The sequence below is a fragment of the Rousettus aegyptiacus genome, unplaced genomic scaffold (genome assembly GCF_014176215.1).
Source record: "Rousettus aegyptiacus isolate mRouAeg1 unplaced genomic scaffold, mRouAeg1.p scaffold_m13_p_18, whole genome shotgun sequence".
In the NCBI taxonomy this organism is placed as follows: Eukaryota; Metazoa; Chordata; class Mammalia; order Chiroptera; family Pteropodidae; genus Rousettus; species Rousettus aegyptiacus.
In genome coordinates, this window is record NW_023416293.1 from 21128991 (window position 1) to 21146991 (window position 18001).

Below are 18001 nucleotides of genomic sequence, written 5' to 3' on the forward strand. Positions count from 1 at the left end.
ACCAATGTGGGACTACTGTTGCTCTTCAGGTCTGGGGATTAGAAGAAGATCCTGATGTGAAGTAGGGGAGAGCAAGAACATTCTAGAATCCTCCAGAACTCTGTGTCATACTACATAAAACTATAAAGACCTTCAGAGAGGAATATGTGCTGGCTCACTCTGTTTTCCCAATCTTGCACAAATTCCTCCTTTGGCCAACTTTACTTATTTGCATACAAGAAACTGTTTCAGCTAATCAAATTGACACAGTACAAATGACTACAGCCACTTGTCAGTTATGTGGGTCATGTTGAGGAGTTTACTGAACCTTTCTGATCCTCTTCTTCCTTATTGGTATATTGACATAAAGGAGATAACAATTATGACTACCTCTCCAGAGTTTTAGTAAGGATTAAGTGAGATAATATTGTACACAATTTATTACAAAAAACAAAAATTACTTATCAGATTGTAGTTATTAGATATACCATCGTTTAGTTAACTTGCATATATTGTGGACCAAAAACCGTACTATGCCTGAAATTTATAGCTGTGAACTAAAATAAACAATATTTCTGTTGTTATGAAACTGAATCAGACACCATCTAGATAGTCAAGTAGAGATGTGATATGGGCAATTGACAGACTGGATTTCAGGGGATGGGTTTAGGTTAAAGGTACACATTTGAGAGTTCCTAGTATTTAGGTATCATTAAAAGTATGAGTCTGAATTAGCTCACCCTGAAAGTACACGTCAATTGTAAGGAGGGAAAAAGGCCCAAAGGTTGAGACTTGAGGCACTCCAAAAATTTAGGCTCTAAAAACACAAAGAGGAATAAACAATGAGGCTGGGAGAGAACAACAAGTAATTAGAAGAGAACTAATAAAGACTGGTGTCTTAGTAGCAAAATGTAGAAGGTATTCCAGAAGGTGAGCGGGATCAACTTTAACTTCTGCTGCAAAGTCAGTTCATGTGAGAATTAAGAATCAACCATTGGTTTAACAACACGAAGGCCATTGCCAAAATGAAAAGGGTTCAGGACAGAATGAGAGGAGAGGTAGTTTCCGGTATAAAAGAAAGTTTTTGGTTCACACCAAACTTGTTGATGTTAAACAGGGCAGTAATAAATGGAGAGTGTATCAAGAGGAATTTTATACATACATGTAGGGGATGGATGAATAAATGGGGCCCTACGCAGCAGAGCATTTTTTAGATCGCATGCATAAAATATATAAAGTCAGTTCTATTCTGTTAGTTTGCTGATTGATGGGAATGGCCCCTTAGTGCTGAACTAGGGTAGGTCCTCCTTTGGGGTAGAACCTCTACTTAGAGATGCAAAGAAGAGAACTTTAAGAGGATATGGCCCATTTAGTCTTCCCAGATCTACTAATTCAACTCACTCCAGCTTCCCAGGAGTAGATAGAACAAAGCAGAAGAAAGCGGTTTTGGCTAGAGCAAGAATGGTGAGGAAATAGAGAAGAAGTTGAAAATTGGCAACTTTGTTGAAAAAGATTATAATTTCCAGAGTGCACGACGGAAATATTTTGAGAATTAAGGAAGAGTGGGAGACCAGTTAAACAGGGTGTGTGTAGAGTAGTTTGGGATAGGAATCTTTAACCGGCAGCATTTAGAGCAGAGGGTGGGTGGAATAAATATTTGTTTTTGAGTGAAATCTGACAGGCCTGGGTGGGGCTAGGGAAACGCACTGGCCCAGGCGGGGCTTCTGTGTTTGTCAGGAACAGCCGTCCTGCCCAGGGGTAAGGGCTCTTTTGTTTAGACCCATGGGGTTAAGAAGGGACTGACTTGATTATCTCCCATCGCCTCCGGACTACTGACCCCGCCGAGGAAGGAGAACTTCAGATATTTATAGCTTCTCAACCCCGTCCAGAAAGCCAGACACAAACTTCTTTACTATAAATGGGGCAAAACTGACAGTTCTCCACCATGTCATTCTAATCCTCACAGAAGAATTGTTGACAGCAACCTGAATGGTAATTCTGGGGACCAGCAACCCAGGCCCTCTTTGAAAATTGCCAGAGGATGAGAGAAGTGGGTGAGAGGAAAGTTCTTTTGAGCGCTGTCAAAAGGAGAAACCGGGCCTTGGGGCGATCTTTCAATTTCATAGGTGGCAAGATTTTCACTTCAAATTGGCAGCCTCGAAATCGTTTCTGGTTTCCCCAATTTGGAAAGAAGCTATGAATGACTCGTTTGGTCCTGGTCTTTTTTTTTTTTTTCACTCCTAAGACGTCTCAATATCTCGCCAATCTTGTTATTTAAGTATAACTATAATCAGTCAGCTGCTTCCATGGTACTGCCAGTGGAGTCATCAGGCACGTGATGAAACCTGCTGGCTGCACCGGCTCCATCCATCCATCCATCCATCCATCCACCCACCCATCCATCCATCCATCCATCCATCCACCCAGCCATCCACCCAGCCATCCATCCATCCATCCATCCATCCATCCAGCCGGCCATCCGTCGCCCTTCCACTCTTCCGGCTTACAGTCGGTGTGAAGCTCCAGGCCTTCAGCCGCGCGCACGCCCGGGAGGGCGGGGCGTGAGAGAAGCGGGGCTGGTCTCCCCAGGGGCGAGAGGGTAGGGAGGCCCGGGAAGCCCCCGGGAGGCCCGGGCAGTGCGGCCACGCAGGGCCGAGCCCGTCGGAGCGGCACCTTTGGACACCCGCGTCCCACGTGACCGTCCCCTCCTCCCGCCTCCCAGTCGCGCGCACGGGCCGGGCGTCTCGGCTCCCGCGCGCGCTCGGCTGGTCCCAGTGCCCAGGAGCAGCGGAGGAGGAGCGAGCCCGCCTGGCGGCGGGGAGGAGTGGGCGCGAGCGGCTGGTGCCGGGGCCGCCAGTGCAGCGCGGCGGCGAGGGTGGCGGGCGCGGGCGCGGCGGGAGCCGGGGCGGCGCGGGTTCCGCATCCGCCGAGGGTGATGAAGCTGCCCTGCCGCGCTGCTCCGCTCGCCGCCAGCTGACACCGCCTGCCGGGGCAGCGAGACGCCGCGGGGCCGTGACCTTGGCGGAGGAGGTAAATAGGGGCGGTGGGAGGGGAGGAGGCAGCGCCGCCCCAGCGCCCCAGGCCGCCGCCGCGCGCCCACCCCGCGCTGCGCGGCCGCCCCCGGGAGCCCCGCGCCGGGCCGGGCTGCGGGCGCCCGGCGCGCGCCGCGGTCCGCGGTGCTGAACCTGCCGCCCGGTTCCGGCGGCGGCCGCGGCGCGGGGCACAGGCTCGCCTGCCATTTGCCGCCGCCAGCGAGAGCCCAGCGAGCGAGCTTGTTTTCTCCTGTCTGTCTGGCTGTTCTGCGGCTTCTCAGTCGGGCTGCTACTCATGGTGGCCGAAGTAATTGCCCGAAGGGTCGAACTCCAATCAATTACTGTTGCCGGGATATTTTCTGGTGCCTTCCTGGGAAGGTCGGGCAGGGTTGCGTCCTGGCTTCCGAAGCAAAGTGGGGAGAGAGGAGAGGAGCCAGGGGCTGGCAGCACGGGCAGGGGGAAGCAGGGGAGGCTAACCCGCCCGGTGTGCGAGACCCGGGGGCATAAAGAGGGAAATGCACCGGAGAAGCGCGCGGAGAACGGGCATCGCTGGCGCACCTGCGCGTGGGAACTAGACAGACACCTGGAGAGAAAGTGTACTGCGCAGGGTGTTGCCTTTTGGGAAGACATCAGTGGACAGGGTAATATTGGGGAGAGGAGAGAACTCTCTGAAATACGGAAATGGTAACCGCGGGTTTTCTTTCTTTTCTTTCTTTTCTTTTTTTTTGTTTTTTTTTTTCGGACGAGCGTCAAACACTTTTTAAAATGAGTGCCCAGAAAATCAATTCATTTAAAAACCATAGCCAAATGGCTATTTTAACTAAAAGATTGTCATTTCTTACAGTTCTCTGGGGCACTGTGGGTATAAATTCAGTTAAAAAGATATCTATTCCTGTGCGGCTTCCTCCAGCCTGCCCCAGCACGTAAGCGTGCTCCATGTGGGGTGGGCGCTTTGGAAGGTGAAGACGAATCGAGAGGGCGAACCCTCTTAACCACCACCGCTCGGATCTCACTGAAGTCCCTCCAACCTTTCGCAGTGCAGACTGATAATTCCTGTATCTCCGAGCGAACCAAGTGCGGGGGACATGGCCCAAGGGAATAATTATGGACAAACCAGCAACGGAGTGGCAGATGAATCTCCCAACATGCTGGTGTACAGAAAGGTAAGAATTTCTTCACTGTCTTGGAAAAAAAGGAAAACTTCTGGCTTCCTTGATGCCACTTCCTCCCCAGATCAAAGTATATATTAACTTTCTGGCCTCGCGGGTTCCCCAGATCACCAACGCCTGCACAGTGCACTTCAGGACGATCTGATATTCTCAAGTGTGTAGAGACACAGTGAAGCAGGTGAGGCTAGTCAACTCGGCATCTCTTCCTGCTGGGTTTGCGCAGTTTAATCTGCAGTCAACAATAACAGAAATTTTGAGCATCCCACATGTTTTGTTTGTTACGCACATGATTTTATAGCATCCTTAATAATTTTTAGAAGTTTTTTATTGTACTGTCCCTAAGCATTTAGGTTGTTGATAATATAAACATATAACATTAGGAATGAAAATAGGTCATTTTGCAGTTCTCTGGCAAGAGTGCCTGTGAATGCACTGGTGGTTTAATTATGATTTTACTCATAACTAAATAGTGCTAGTGTGCTTTTAAATTTTTTTTTGTCTTAGCCTAAATTCTTTTTTTACTTTGCGTTATTTTTATAATTTTGCTTATGGGTATTTGTGTTCCAGTGCCATATGCCAATTAAATAAATCTTTATATTCCAGAGGGTTTTTTTTTTTTTTAAAACTACAAACCTATCTGATCGCTTTATGCATTTTATAACAATGCTATCAGCAAACTTCTAGATATTGAGCCCCTATAATAAAGATGTATTTAAATATTGTTCATACCCTAGAATTGTTGCTAAGGTAAATTCACTCTGGTTATAATCAATAACATCACTAAAATAAGAAAGCAGTATTCTTTATTTAACTTTTGTACCAGTTATTTCTATTGCATTTTATGCTGTGATTATTTTTTTTCTTTAGCACATTTTTTCGTAGTGCTCATTGGGCAAGATTTTGGTAGTTAACATTAATAATGGTAAAAAGGAAATCATACCTTGAAACCAAGAAAAAAATTTAAGGACTTTGATTAGCATGAACCCATTGAAGGGTCAGGATGAGTTCACATTTGTTCTTTTAGCTGGAGGATCAGAACTGGGTGTGAATAACGATGAAAAGCAATGTGCTACTTTGACCTATACTAAATCAAAACTTTCCTTCTATGTAGTCTATGTAGCCCAAGATCATTAAATGGTGGTGCTGAGTATGTATTTGAGGGAATGTTGTTATTGCTTTAATGTGAAGACGCATGGGTGTCCTGACACAATGCTAGCTGTTTTTCTTTAGCCTTGCAGACAGTACTATATCGTGAGCCTATGAATGCAGTTTTATGTGTTTGGGACAACATAGTATGATAGGAAAGACGAAAATGGAGATTAGTTGTCTGTTTTAATCTTAAAGTATCCCAACTGGATAAAGCAAGAAAATAGTCCACTTGAGCCTGAATTACTATTATTGTAGTTCTACATTGATCGAAATAACTGGATATTTGCCCATCCTATATAGAGTTGGTTCTGAGAAGAGCTATTTGGAGGTAGTTGTGTATTTTGAAATAATTTATAATATTTTTTATTGTTTGTTATGTCTGAATTTTGTAATATGCAAGATGTGAGAATTATAGATTCTATCTTATAGGTGTGTGCAATGTTGAGAATAAGACTGTTGGATGTAAAATTATAGTAGTTAGCTACCTTTGTTAGGTCAAATACTATATTCTCTGTTTCTTCACAAAAGATTGGATTTGAGCTGCTCAGACAACTAACTTATCTTGATTAGAAATAAACTTAATATGACATCAGTTATTATTAGAATAAAGGAGGCATGAGACTAGGAGTTTTAGAAATAGTTATTGGATTATTTAGTTTATCTGAGCTTCATGTTGGTAATTTTGAATTTACTATATAAATCGTATAGCATCAAATTGCTATTAGTGCTACTCATAGATTAATAGACTCGGATGACTTCAGGGAGAGAATATAATGTCTCATTCTTTTCAACATTATTATTTTGTTGGTTAAGCTTAGAACTTCTTGTACTACTTATTTTGACCTCTTTTTATTAGCTCTTTGTTTATATTTAATGACACATGTAATTTATTTTTAGAAAAGACTTTCCTGATAAATTGTTATTGGAAAAAATAAGTCAGTTCATCCAATTTCGCTCATAACGCTTAACTATGGATTGCCTTTTTATCTTTTTACTCTCTAAGCATATAGTTTTGTTTTATTTGTGCTATAAATAATAATGTATAAATAAATACTAGATAATTTATATAAAGAAATACAGTGTCCTTGGTTATCATTTGTTAGTTATAAAGTCAAATGGTCCATGTTTGTATGTACATACAATATGATATCATAGATTTCACGTGATCATTTTGCCTCTGTTTTTTGTATCTTATATGGGCTTTGCATTTAATTTATTCTCAGTAGAGGCCAAATTTTAATGTGAAGAATAGCAAAACGATTGGAGAGGGGTATAGGTCGAATAATGTATTAGGATAGTTTAACTGCATAAAAGAATAAGCACTTTGTTATAAATGCTTATTAATTATAAAGTTACTTGAAGGTTTAGAAAAGAACTCCAGTCCCAGAGTACATTGTTCAATAACAGTGGAGAGAATGAATAGAGAAATTGCTGCATTATTGATTCATGCCAATTTTCCACTTCTACTTCACTACTGAAACAATTTTTGCAAGAGAGTTCTGAACTAAACCATTTCCCTCCCACCCACTCTCAAACTACCATCTCTTATTTACTTCCGGGATTCTGGTGATTCACACACATTGAGATATGTATATGCCATTTTCCTTTCATCTTGTTAGGCTATGAGTGGCCCTTGAGAACATTTCTGCAAGGGGTAGGAAACAGGGAACAGGTACCGAGGAAGAATACACAGAAAAGAGCTGGGATGTGCGAATTTCTTTTGTTCCTCTGATGTTTCTCTCCATTTGAATTATCATCATAGGATTGTAGGAGTTCCTCCAAATAATGAGAAAATTCCAGGGATTTTTTTTTCATGAAGAATTTCGCAGTGATATTGCAGAAAAGATGTGCAATGGGCAGAGCTCTTTGCACAGAGCGAGTGCCACCTTGGTGAAGGCTACAGGCAACTGTAATGTGCCTCACGATCGGGTTGGTACAGGCACGCCAGTCTCAAATGTTTGCCAGTGGCTTTTCGGCTTAATATGAAGAATCTCTGTAGGTTTCATTTGATGTCAGAAGTATATTTTAAAAATCCACATGGACATTATACTTGCCTTACCAATTTTTAAATTTACAATGTCGCTTTTTTCATAAGCAAGTGATTAAGTTAGAGTGGTTATGGCATTTTAAGTTAATTTGTGACATTGGTTAACAAAAGGTTATGCCATTTTATGTACTTAAGAGCATCTTGTTTAAAAGCTCATAAAATATGAGGCTTGACCACTTTTATTCCTAGGGTTTCCTTTAGACGGACCTTAATAAAAATGAAATTGATAACTTACTTAAGAAGAGACCCCAGCTAGCTCCAATTCACCTTGAATTTGGAGTAGCTTCCTGAAATGTTTGTAAAAATGATACTTCAGAACTCGGTTTTGCTTTGGGTTATGGGTTCAAATACTACTCTCATTCTTAGCCTGCTCTGGGTCAAACTCTCATTCCTGGGGGTGGCATGGTCTGTAAAGGATGGCCGAGCTAGGACCCAGGGTATAGGGAGGCACATTCCAAATTTGGTGTCTGGCCAACAAGCTACCCACTAGACAGTATACATCACTTTTTGTTCAGACGCTGTCATTCCCGCATTTGAAAAACAAAATATCTAGGGCACCGTGGGGCCAATATTTTAAATTGGCTGACATCCTGGCTTCTTACTAGCAAGAATGCTCGAAATGACCAATAACTTCTGATATTGCAGCAACAATTTATGCTCCAGCTGTCAGAAAAGAAAATGAAAATCTTCTCTCCATTTACCATCTTGGTGGAATGAACATGTTTTTGGGGAATAGCAAACCTGAGAAGCTCACAAGCCTGTCCCCTCGCCCGGCATTTTCCCTCACCTACTCTCTCCTTCGTTTCACTCACCTCTCCTCTTGGCCTTCTGTCTAGTCACTCTTCTTTCATTTTTTATTTCCTTTTTGATTTTTTCTCTCAAAATAGACCTAAAGTTGAAGAGATAACTTTTCCTTAAGATGTTACTCATTTTAGTCTTAAAAAAGAAAACAATTTTTTTTTTTTGAGAAGAGAGTGAAACTGACCCTGTTTGAGCACCTGCTATGCAAAGTCACTCAACTAGGTGCTTTTAAACTTGACATCATATGTGCCATGGAGTCCAAAATACGGCTATCATGAGGCAGTGGTGATAGATAGATAGATAGATAGATAGATAGATAGATAGATAGATAGATAGATGTTAGATAGATTAGTCTTTAAGGATTAAGATTGCAGTTTTCTTAAAAAAACTAGATTGGACCATCGGCCTCTCTTATATGGAGGCCCAAGGGGGGCTTCACCCCAGTAGGAAGATCATCTGTGCTACTCGGCTTGACCTAGACATTGTTTTTGAAAGCAATTTCTTAAGTCAGTCTTTCTTTCTTTCTTTCTTTTTTTGTCCTTTGGTCTCTGTTTCTTCTTTTTTCTTTTTTTATGTGTAAGTTTAGATTGAGTTTCTCTTTTTAAATTTCTTGAGGTAGTCCTGTGTGGCTATGAATTTCTCTCTTAGGATTGCTTTTCCCGTGTCTCATAGATTTCGCATTACTGTGCTTTCATTTTTATTTGCCTCAAAGCATCTGTTGATTTTTTTTAGAGATCTCGTTGTCAACACATTCATTGTTTAACATTATATTATTTAATTTCCATGTATTAGTGTATTTTTCAGTTTTCTTTTTGTAATTGATTTCTAGTTTCATAACATTGTGTTTGGAGAAGATGCTTGATACGATTTCAATTTTCTTAAATGTGTTGAGACTTGTTTTGTGGCCTAACATGTGATCTATCTTGGAAAATATTCCATATGCACTTGAAAAGAATGTATATTCTTCTTTGAGGTGAATTACTTTAAAAACATCAATTAAGTCTATCTGGTCTAATGTGTCATTTAAGGTCACTGTTTTTTTGTTGATGTTCTGTCTGAAAGATTTGTCCATTCGTGTCAATGTGATATTAAATCCCCTACTATGGCCATGTTACTGCTTATCTCTCCCTTTATGTCCACCAACCTTTGCTTTATGTATTTAGATGTTCCTAAGTTGGGGACACGGATATTTACAAGGGTTATATTCTCTTGTTGAATTGGTTCTTTTATTGTTATGCAATTTCTCTCTTTGTCTCTTATTGCAGCCCTTTTTTAAGATCTATTTTGTCTGATGTAAGTATTGCTGCCCCAGCTTTTTTAGAATTTCCATTTGCATGAAATATCTTTTTCTATTCTTTTACTTTCCGTTTGTACGTGTTTTTTGATCTGATCTAAGTCTCTTGTAGATAGCACGTGTGTGAATATTATTTTCTAATCCATTTAGCTACCCTCTGTTTTTGATTGGAGCATTTCAGCCATTTACATATTTAAATTGATTATTGATTAGTACGTAGTTATTGCCTTTTATTATTCATATTTATGGGGTTTTTTTCCCTTCTTTTTAAAGAAGTCCCTTTAACATTTCTTGTAATACTGGTTTGGTGGTGATGAGCACCTTAACCTTTTGTTCTTTTTTTTTTTTTAATCTGAGAAACTCTTTATCTCTTCTTCAATTTCAAATGATATCCTTGCTGAGTAGAGTAGTCTTGGTTATAGATTCTTGCTTTTTATCACTTTTAATATTTTGTGTGAATTGCCTCTGACCTACAAAATTTCTGTTGAGAAATCAGCTGATGGTCTTATGGCAGCTCCCTTGCAGATAACTAACTGTCTTCCTATTTTTGTTTTTAAGAGTCTCTATATTTAACCTTTGACATTTTAATTATGTGGTCCTCTTTGGGTTCAACTTGTTTGGGACTCTCTGTGCTTCCTGGACTTGTATGTTGATTTCCTTTACCAGGTTAGGAATGTTTTCAGTCATTATTTCTTCAAATAGTTTCTCATTCTTTTGTTCTCTCTTTTCTCCTTCTGTTACTTCTATGATGTGAATGTTATTACACTTGTTTTCTGAGAGCTTCTGTAAACTATCCTTATTTTTAAAATTTTATTTCTTTTGCTGTTCCAATTGGGTATTTTCCACTACCTTGTATTCCAAATTACTGATTAAGCCCTCTACTTCATGTAATCTGCTGTTCGTTCTTCCTAGTTGTTTTTTATTTTAGTTATTGTATTTTTTACTTCTGACTCGTTCCTTTTTATGATTTCTCTGTCTGTTTTTATGTTTACTATACCTTTGTTGAAGTTCCCACTGAGCTCGCCTAATCTTTTTCAGAGTTTCTTGAGCATCCTTATAACCAGTGCTTTGGACGCCGTATCTTGTAGATTGCTGCCTCCATTTTGTTTAGTTCTTTTTTTTTTTTTTTTAATTTCCTCTTTTCTTTCACTTGGGATATGTTTCTTTATCCTCTCATTTTGGCTACTTCTCTCTTTGTTTCTATGTGTTAGGTAGATCTGCTATATCTCCCAATCTTGGCAGAGTGGCATTATGTAGCAGTTGCCCTTTGAGTCCTGTTAGTGCAGTCTCCCTGATCACCTGGGCTGGGTGCTCCAGGATTGTCCCTTTTGTGATTTGTGTGTGTCCTCCTGTGATAGTTGAGCCTTGCTTGCTGTTGGCATGTCAGTGGGTGGAGTTGACCCTGAGGATGACTGCCTGTGAGAATTGGCCACACCCATAACATAGAACCCTTCGCTGTGAGTGGGTCTCATCCCATGGTGTGGGATTCACCCCAGTGGACTTTGGTGCCTGTCAAGACCGCCTTTTGAGTGTGCTTCTTGTGAGCCTAACTGTGTGGTGTTCTGTTGTAGTCCGAAGCTGGCGACTAGTGTTTTGAGGTCCTTAGAGGAGCTCCAGTGCAGGCAAAGGTCAGCCACTGTATGTGTCTGGCCTGGTGCTACCTGATATGAGTTAATATGTGTAATATGTGTTGGTAACTGCCTGTGCTGAACCTGGAGGCACATGAGAAAGGCCATGTTGGACTGAGTCTGGCTGCTACCACTTTTAGTCTGGGGCTACTCAGCAAAAGGGAGAGTGTACTTTTTGGTCTGATATTGCCTGCCAGTTGCCTTTAAGGCTCAGTCACTGAATGAGCCTTGGGTGGTACAAGTGTTGGGTGAGTCCAGGCATCAGGGAGCCACCAGGGTGGGGTGAGTGGTATTTACCAGGTAAATGAAGATTCAGATGTGGCACTAGTGCTGAGCCTCAGGAAACTTAGCAAAAGGCAAAGAGAACACTGAGGTCAGTCAGCTGCCACTTGCCTAGGACCTGGGGATCTTTGAGAGTTTTTAAGAAAGACTACAGTGTGGGCCAAGGCCAGCTGCGTGATGTGTAGAGAGCCTCTTGCAGTAGGCGAGTTGAGTGGAGTGGAGTTACAGGGGGTCATCAGCGTGGAGAAAGTAGAGTTCCGCAGGATAATGTAGATTCAGATTTGGCTGTGTAGAGAGAGACTGAACACAGGAAAGATGGAGTCTGCGAGGCGACTGCATGGGAGGAGGGCTCAACACGAAGACAGTGGTGGTTCCCCCTCCAGCCCTCTCTTTGAAGCCAGGAAACTCAGTTTCTCCCTGTATGTCCCTTGTACCCCCTGAGGTGCTGTCCCTCCACTGGAGCCCAGGATGAGTTTGTGTGAGCAAGAAATTCTGTGCATAGGCTCTTTAAGAGGATGCTTGGGTTTTTAGGAACCTTTCTTCTTACCCAAATGGAAAGGATTTCTGCTTATTTTTATAGCCAGATATTTGAGAGGTTCCTCTTCTTGGCACTGGTGCTCTGTGCTGGGGAACCCAGTGTGGGGCTGGACCCCTTGCTCCTCATGGGAGACCTCTGCAGCTGAGATGTGCCTCCAGATTCTTTGCCATGTGTGGGTGTGGGGTCAGTTATCTTGGGTCTCTGTCCCTCCTATCAGTTTCGATGTGGTTTCTTTTTAAAATCCTTAGTTATAGTAGTTTTGTTTAACTAGTCTTCAAATGATCCTCCAGATTGATTGTTCTATAATTTAGCTTTATTTTTGATAGTGTCATGGGAAGAGGTAAGCCTATTATTTACCTATTCCTCCATCTTGACTGGAATTCTCTCTCAGATTTCTAAATGAGGTTCTTAGATGAAAGTCAAGCATCAGGAGAAGGAGCAGTGTCTTAATCATTTCTGAAACATTTCAGAGTGTTTACTATAAATTAGATTATTTAAAAGCACCTTTCTGGATTTAGGAATATTATCTTTTGAAAATATGAATGTAATCTGTCTGAATCAAATATAGACCTATTTTCCCTTAGTGGCACAAATGCTAACATATGTTTTAAGATGAACTAGGATTATCATCTATGATCTTTTCACTGAGAAGTACACAGAGACATTTTATGAGTAACAATTTAATGATGAACTTGGGGTAATAATTAACTTGAGTTAAGGTCAGAAAAGTCTTTCATAGTTGGGCTTTTTTCTCACCAATTGTTGTTTGTTGGTGCTTTTCCTGGGAAAAATCAGGATTTGTGGTTGGGATTTTATTTCCTTATTTTTTTCCTGCCTCCAGCCTACCTAAATCTAACTGATTAGAGGAAAGCGAAGATATACAGAAGAGAAGCTGTCTAGGGGTTTTATTGCCTCGTAGTAGCCTTTGTGGTTCCGCTGAATGTTCAAAATCAGTGTATTTTTAGGAAGTGTGGGTGACCGAATGTGATCACTGTAGATGATATGGAAACATTTTGGATTTGGACTGTTTAATGACTTAAAAAATGTAAGTTTCCTTGAAAACAAGATTTTGGAAAACACGTGACACAAATAATTGGCCCTTGCTCCCTCTTTCATATCAGTGAAGAGGAGGCATTTAAATGTCAGGGTTACAGAGGCTCCTACCTTATAAAATATCAATCTAATTATAAAATAATTTTAAATGATAAAGTGGGTACCCAGTTTCTTAGGAGGAAAAAAAGGTCCTGCTTCTCTTTGCCTTTGGCCAATGAGATATAAAATTTTAACTTATTCTTTTAAAATTAAATTTATCGGGGGTGACATTATTTAATGAAGTTATATAGGTTTTAAGTGTACAATTCAGTAATACACCATCTGTATATTGCATTGTGTGTTCACCACTCAAAGTCAAATCTCATTCTTTCACTATGTATTAACTTAATCTTTTAAAAATTTCCTTTGTCTTGTGTCTTATTCAACTAATGAAGGTCTCAGGACACTGGAACTCTAATAGGCGATCACGAACTTGTTGCCAGCTCCATTAAAATTGCCACCTGGTCTAGGCTGGAGACTATTTCGGCTGAGGTGTCCATCAGTAGAGATAAATTGTTATTTCGTCTTCTGCAAAAATGTACAGCTAAATAAAACTAAATAAAGGTTTGTGATGTTTGCTGGGTTCTTAAAAGTAAATCTAGGAGCCTTCTTATTTTAGGCCTTTTCTGGTTATTAGCAAGTAAAAGTTTTCTTAAGGAGTCAGTGTATTGAAGTGGAAAAGCACGCACACTGCATTTGGGCAGACTTGGTTTTAATTTTTGGCTCTGCCACTGTTTAGCTGTGTGGTTGTGGGTTAGCAACTCGACTTGTTTTACTTCAGACTTCTTACCTATAAAATGATGAAAAATAAATTATTTTCTTCATAGAGCTGTTTGCTGATAAAATGAACCTAAGCAAAGCATCTTGTATAGAGCCTAACACAATTACATCATCAACGGTATTAATAATAATTATTAATACTGTTATTAATAAATGCTCTAATAATTATTATTTTATTGTATTATTTACTTAATAAAATTATTAAACACCTTGTATTTGCATGGGGTCCAATATGTTGATATATTTTTTAAAATTAATTTTTATTAATGTGACATCGGTTAACAAAATTCAGTAAGTTTCAGGTGTGCAGTTTAACAGTAAGGAATATATATATTGCATTAGGTGTTCACGGCCCATAGTTAGGTTTCTTTCTGTCACCACTATTTGACCCCTTTTACCCCATCTACCTCCCCCTACCACCCTCCTTTCTTGCCCTCTGGTAACCACTAGTCTATTATCCATTTCCATGAGTCTGTTTGTTTGTCCTGTTCATTTGTTGCTTTTAGCTTTACCTCACACATATAAGTGATATCATGTGGTTTTCAACTTTTTCTGTCTGACTGATTTTGCTTAGCATGATTATCTGAAGGGACGTATTTTTGGATAAAGAGAAGAAGGTGAACATCTTCACCACCTTCAATCCTCCTCATAGCTGAGGACAGAGATTCTGTAGGAGGCTTTGGTAATGTCATTTTATGACACTTACAATGTCTTGTCTTATACTAATTAGTCTTATATAACTAGCTTCCTTTTAATAAGCTCTTTGAAATATTATTATCTTATATATCTTTGAAGTCTGCACAATTTCTTGGACATTATATAAACTAAATAAAGCCTTTGAATTCAGGAATTTTAGAGGTAAAAGGAATTCAGAATTAATATGCTTATTCATTTTGCGCATTATGAAATTTAGGATCAGAGAAGGATACACAGCTTGAATTGAGGTCTTTATTAGTCTTTCTGTTTTCTCTCTCTCCCTTTCTCTCTTTCTCTCTCTCTCCCTCTCTCTCTCCTCCCACTTCCCTCCTTCCCTCTTTCTCTCTCTTAAAATAAATGCAATAAGCCTTTTTGTTTGTGGTTTCATGTTAGTAAGTTGTCAGTATCTTGGTTTCTTCATGGCATCCATGGATTATTTCACAATGTCTGATCATCCACTATAAATAAATTATTAGATTGTTTTTTCCCTTCAGCTATAGTTTATTCAGCATTTGGATTCCCAGAAACAATAAGATTGAGAACTTAGAATGACCTACTCTGGTAGTAGTTGTTTTCTAGATTTGATCCTGGCTGGAAGTTATAGGCTTATAAAAACCCAGAATTTGCTGCTTTGTGGCAATGCTATCCAATAGAACTTTCTGTCATGATGGAAATATCCTATACATATAGTGTCCAGAATGGCAGCCACTAACCACATGGGGCAATTGCACACTTGGAATATGGCTAGTGTTACTGTGGACGTGAATTTTAAATTATATTTAATTTTAATTAATTTAAGTTTAAGTTTAAATAGTCTCATGTAGCTAGTGACTAATGTATTTGAAAGCACAGTGATTAGAAAGACCTTTGGAAAAACAGCATCAAACCAAAGAGAAGAGATACAGGAATATGCTATACTTAACTTGACACTTGGTAGTGCTTGCAACGAAGTAGGGCTCAAGACACGATTTTTTAAAAGAATAAAATACAGCTTTAAAGGAAGATAATGGCCTGATAAGGAAATGGTAGATATTGTCATAAATGACATCAACTGTCTACTCAGTTCATTTTTTCATTTTTTTATCCTATGGAAATACTGGCGGTCTGAAGAGGGTGGCCTTCCTGAGGTCAGATGAAGGGCTGCCTTCGGTAGGATGGAAGCTGCATGTACCAGGAGTTACCAGGAAAGGCTCCGGGTACTGCGATGATGGTGAAAGTATCTCAGCCAGTCTCTACCTTGTGGCACCTCAGAGATGCATCTTAGCCATGCCAATTTCGAAAAAGACTGAAGGAAAACGAGAAGCTTCTGGGTAAATGAGATTTAAAGTGGTTGGAATCCTTTCTGAGAATTTAAAATTGGGATATAAAGGAATTCAATTTTTTAAAGCTCACTTCTCTTCCTTATGTCTCAGAGTGTTGGAAAAAGGCAGAAGGCCCACAGGGGAGTAGTAGTAATGGAGAGACGGAGTCTTCGAGTGAAAAGGGTTGTATGTGAATTCCAACTCTGCCCCTAACTAGGCGTGTGACCTTGGGCAGGGTTCTTAATGTCTCTCAGAGACTACTTTACAAAATCATTGAAAAGATGAAAGAAAATACAAGTGAAAATGCCTGACTGAGAGTGATTGACAAATAGTACTTATCGACTCTTTTTGAAAATTGTGGAAATTACTGAGACTCCTTTCAAGATTAAATTTTGCAAAAGTCTTCCTGACCAGTCTTCTACTTGCTGAGTGTCCCCATTGCTATAGGTCATTCAGAAATTCAACCGACATGATTTCCCCTGGAAGATGCCAGGAATAACATAAACCTATATGACCTTTTTAGACCATACAAAGCTTTTGAATGTCAGGCAAATTGGGTTTATTATAATATGTTTTCTTTTTAGTACAGAAATCTAAGGAAATTTTTACCGTTAATACTTAAGATGATGTATATCAAAGCATTTTTGCATAGAGAGTACACATTATTACTAATATTTTCTCTTGCTAAACTTTTCTAGATGCATTTTCTCTGGAAATTAATGCTTTTTTTGTCATTTGCTCTAACTTTTATACTTAGGATTTTGTGTCAGTAGAATAGTTACCATTTATTGAGTGCTTACCCTGTGTCAGGTCTTTTATGTATATCACTTGTGTTCTTTAAAATAATGTTCCATATTCGTTACTAGTATCTTATTTTTCTAATAAGAAAGCTGAAACCCATGACTCATGCTGACTGAGTGACTGCCTAAGATTGCACAGGGATTAGTGGCAGAGCTGGTGAACTCTGTGAAGGTGGAGACACCTGTCTTTCACTGCTGTGTTCCCAGCACCTAGAAAAATGGCACATAGTAGGTGTCCATGAATATTGATTGCATAAATGTACCAGTGAATGATTGAACAAATGAAAAAAAAAAAAAAAAGCTTGGTCAAAAGAGCCTGCTTTAGCCTTTACATTGTATTGCTTCCGGTTAAATTACTGAATGGTTGGGACACTCATAATTCAATTCTGCTTACTATGTATATACACCGAGGCTTGGCTATGATCAAGCACTGTGTTAAGCCCTAGGAACAGAGTTGTAGACAAAACACACAGGGTCTGAGCCTTCGCTGAGCTTATTTTACAGTGGCAAAGATAGATGTCAAACAACTTGTCATAGGGTGATTAATATCATGAAAGATGAGGAACTGGGTAATATGAAACTTTATTTATTTTTGGATCTTCTGGTGTCTAAAATAAATGTTATGTTGATCTGGATATTCTTTTGCAATTCTGAGTGCCTAGCACTGTGCGTAAGGTCTTACAGCCTCCAACAATTGATTTAAATAAATGAACTAAATTGAGCTAAGCTAATGTTGAAAATCCTTAGGGTTTTACTGAGAAGGTGAGGCAAAGATGTTGATCTTATCCTTTAGAAAATCAAGTATCTCTTTCCATAGGCTCTCAATCAGGCACACTCAATTCTGGCAACTCACAATCAAAGAGGCTGTCCTTAGCAAGAAAGGGGAAAGAGGCTCTTGTAATTTGAGAGAAGTACTTGCAACATTTAAGGCTTTGTAGTCACACTCCTGGATTAATATTGACTTAATGCTTATGAAGGTGATTCAAATGACTTTGGTTCTTTGAGTTTGCTCATTTGTAAAATGGGGATAAGAATAATAAAGGGTTATTATGAAGATCAAATAAGTAGTGCATGTAAAACCTGGATAAATGGGAAACATTCAATATATGTCAACTATTACTTATAAAAACTCAGAAGAAAAGGGACCTAGATTTCCCTATGAATGAAAGTGATGACATCTAAGGAGCACTTCCCTTTAAAAATTTTCTTTCTTATATATATTTTAAATTTTTCTGTTCTTCATTGGCTCTTGATGATTTTACTTAAAACTGTTTCATACAGTGAATGTAGCATAAGTAGTACTTATAAATGTTCAATTATGGCACATTTCAAACACATACAGGAGTAAAGAAAATAATATAAAGGACTTCGCGTGCCTATCTCGCAGTGTCGACAATTATTAACTGTGAATAA

The 18001-nt window shown here is 39.7% G+C and overlaps 1 protein-coding gene across 12 annotated transcripts in view; it reads left to right on the forward strand.

The window, feature by feature from the left end:
- The first annotated feature begins 2563 nt into the window (after window positions 1–2563).
- Window positions 2564–18001, forward strand: part of RGS7 (regulator of G protein signaling 7) — a 557275-nt gene continuing 541837 nt past the window's right edge. For 3 of the 12 annotated variants that reach the window (XM_036235631.1, XM_016166716.2, XM_016166721.2), the window contains exons 1-2: window positions 2565–3009; window positions 4049–4174. In XM_036235631.1, the coding sequence (XP_036091524.1) occupies window positions 4097–4174 (78 nt within the window). In that variant the 5' untranslated portion in view covers window positions 2565–3009; window positions 4049–4096. Of the gene's footprint in view, window positions 3010–3200; window positions 3653–4048; window positions 4175–18001 lie in introns of those variants that run through there. The other 9 variants (XM_036235633.1, XM_036235634.1, XM_016166725.2 and 6 more) reach the window with 7 other exon arrangements.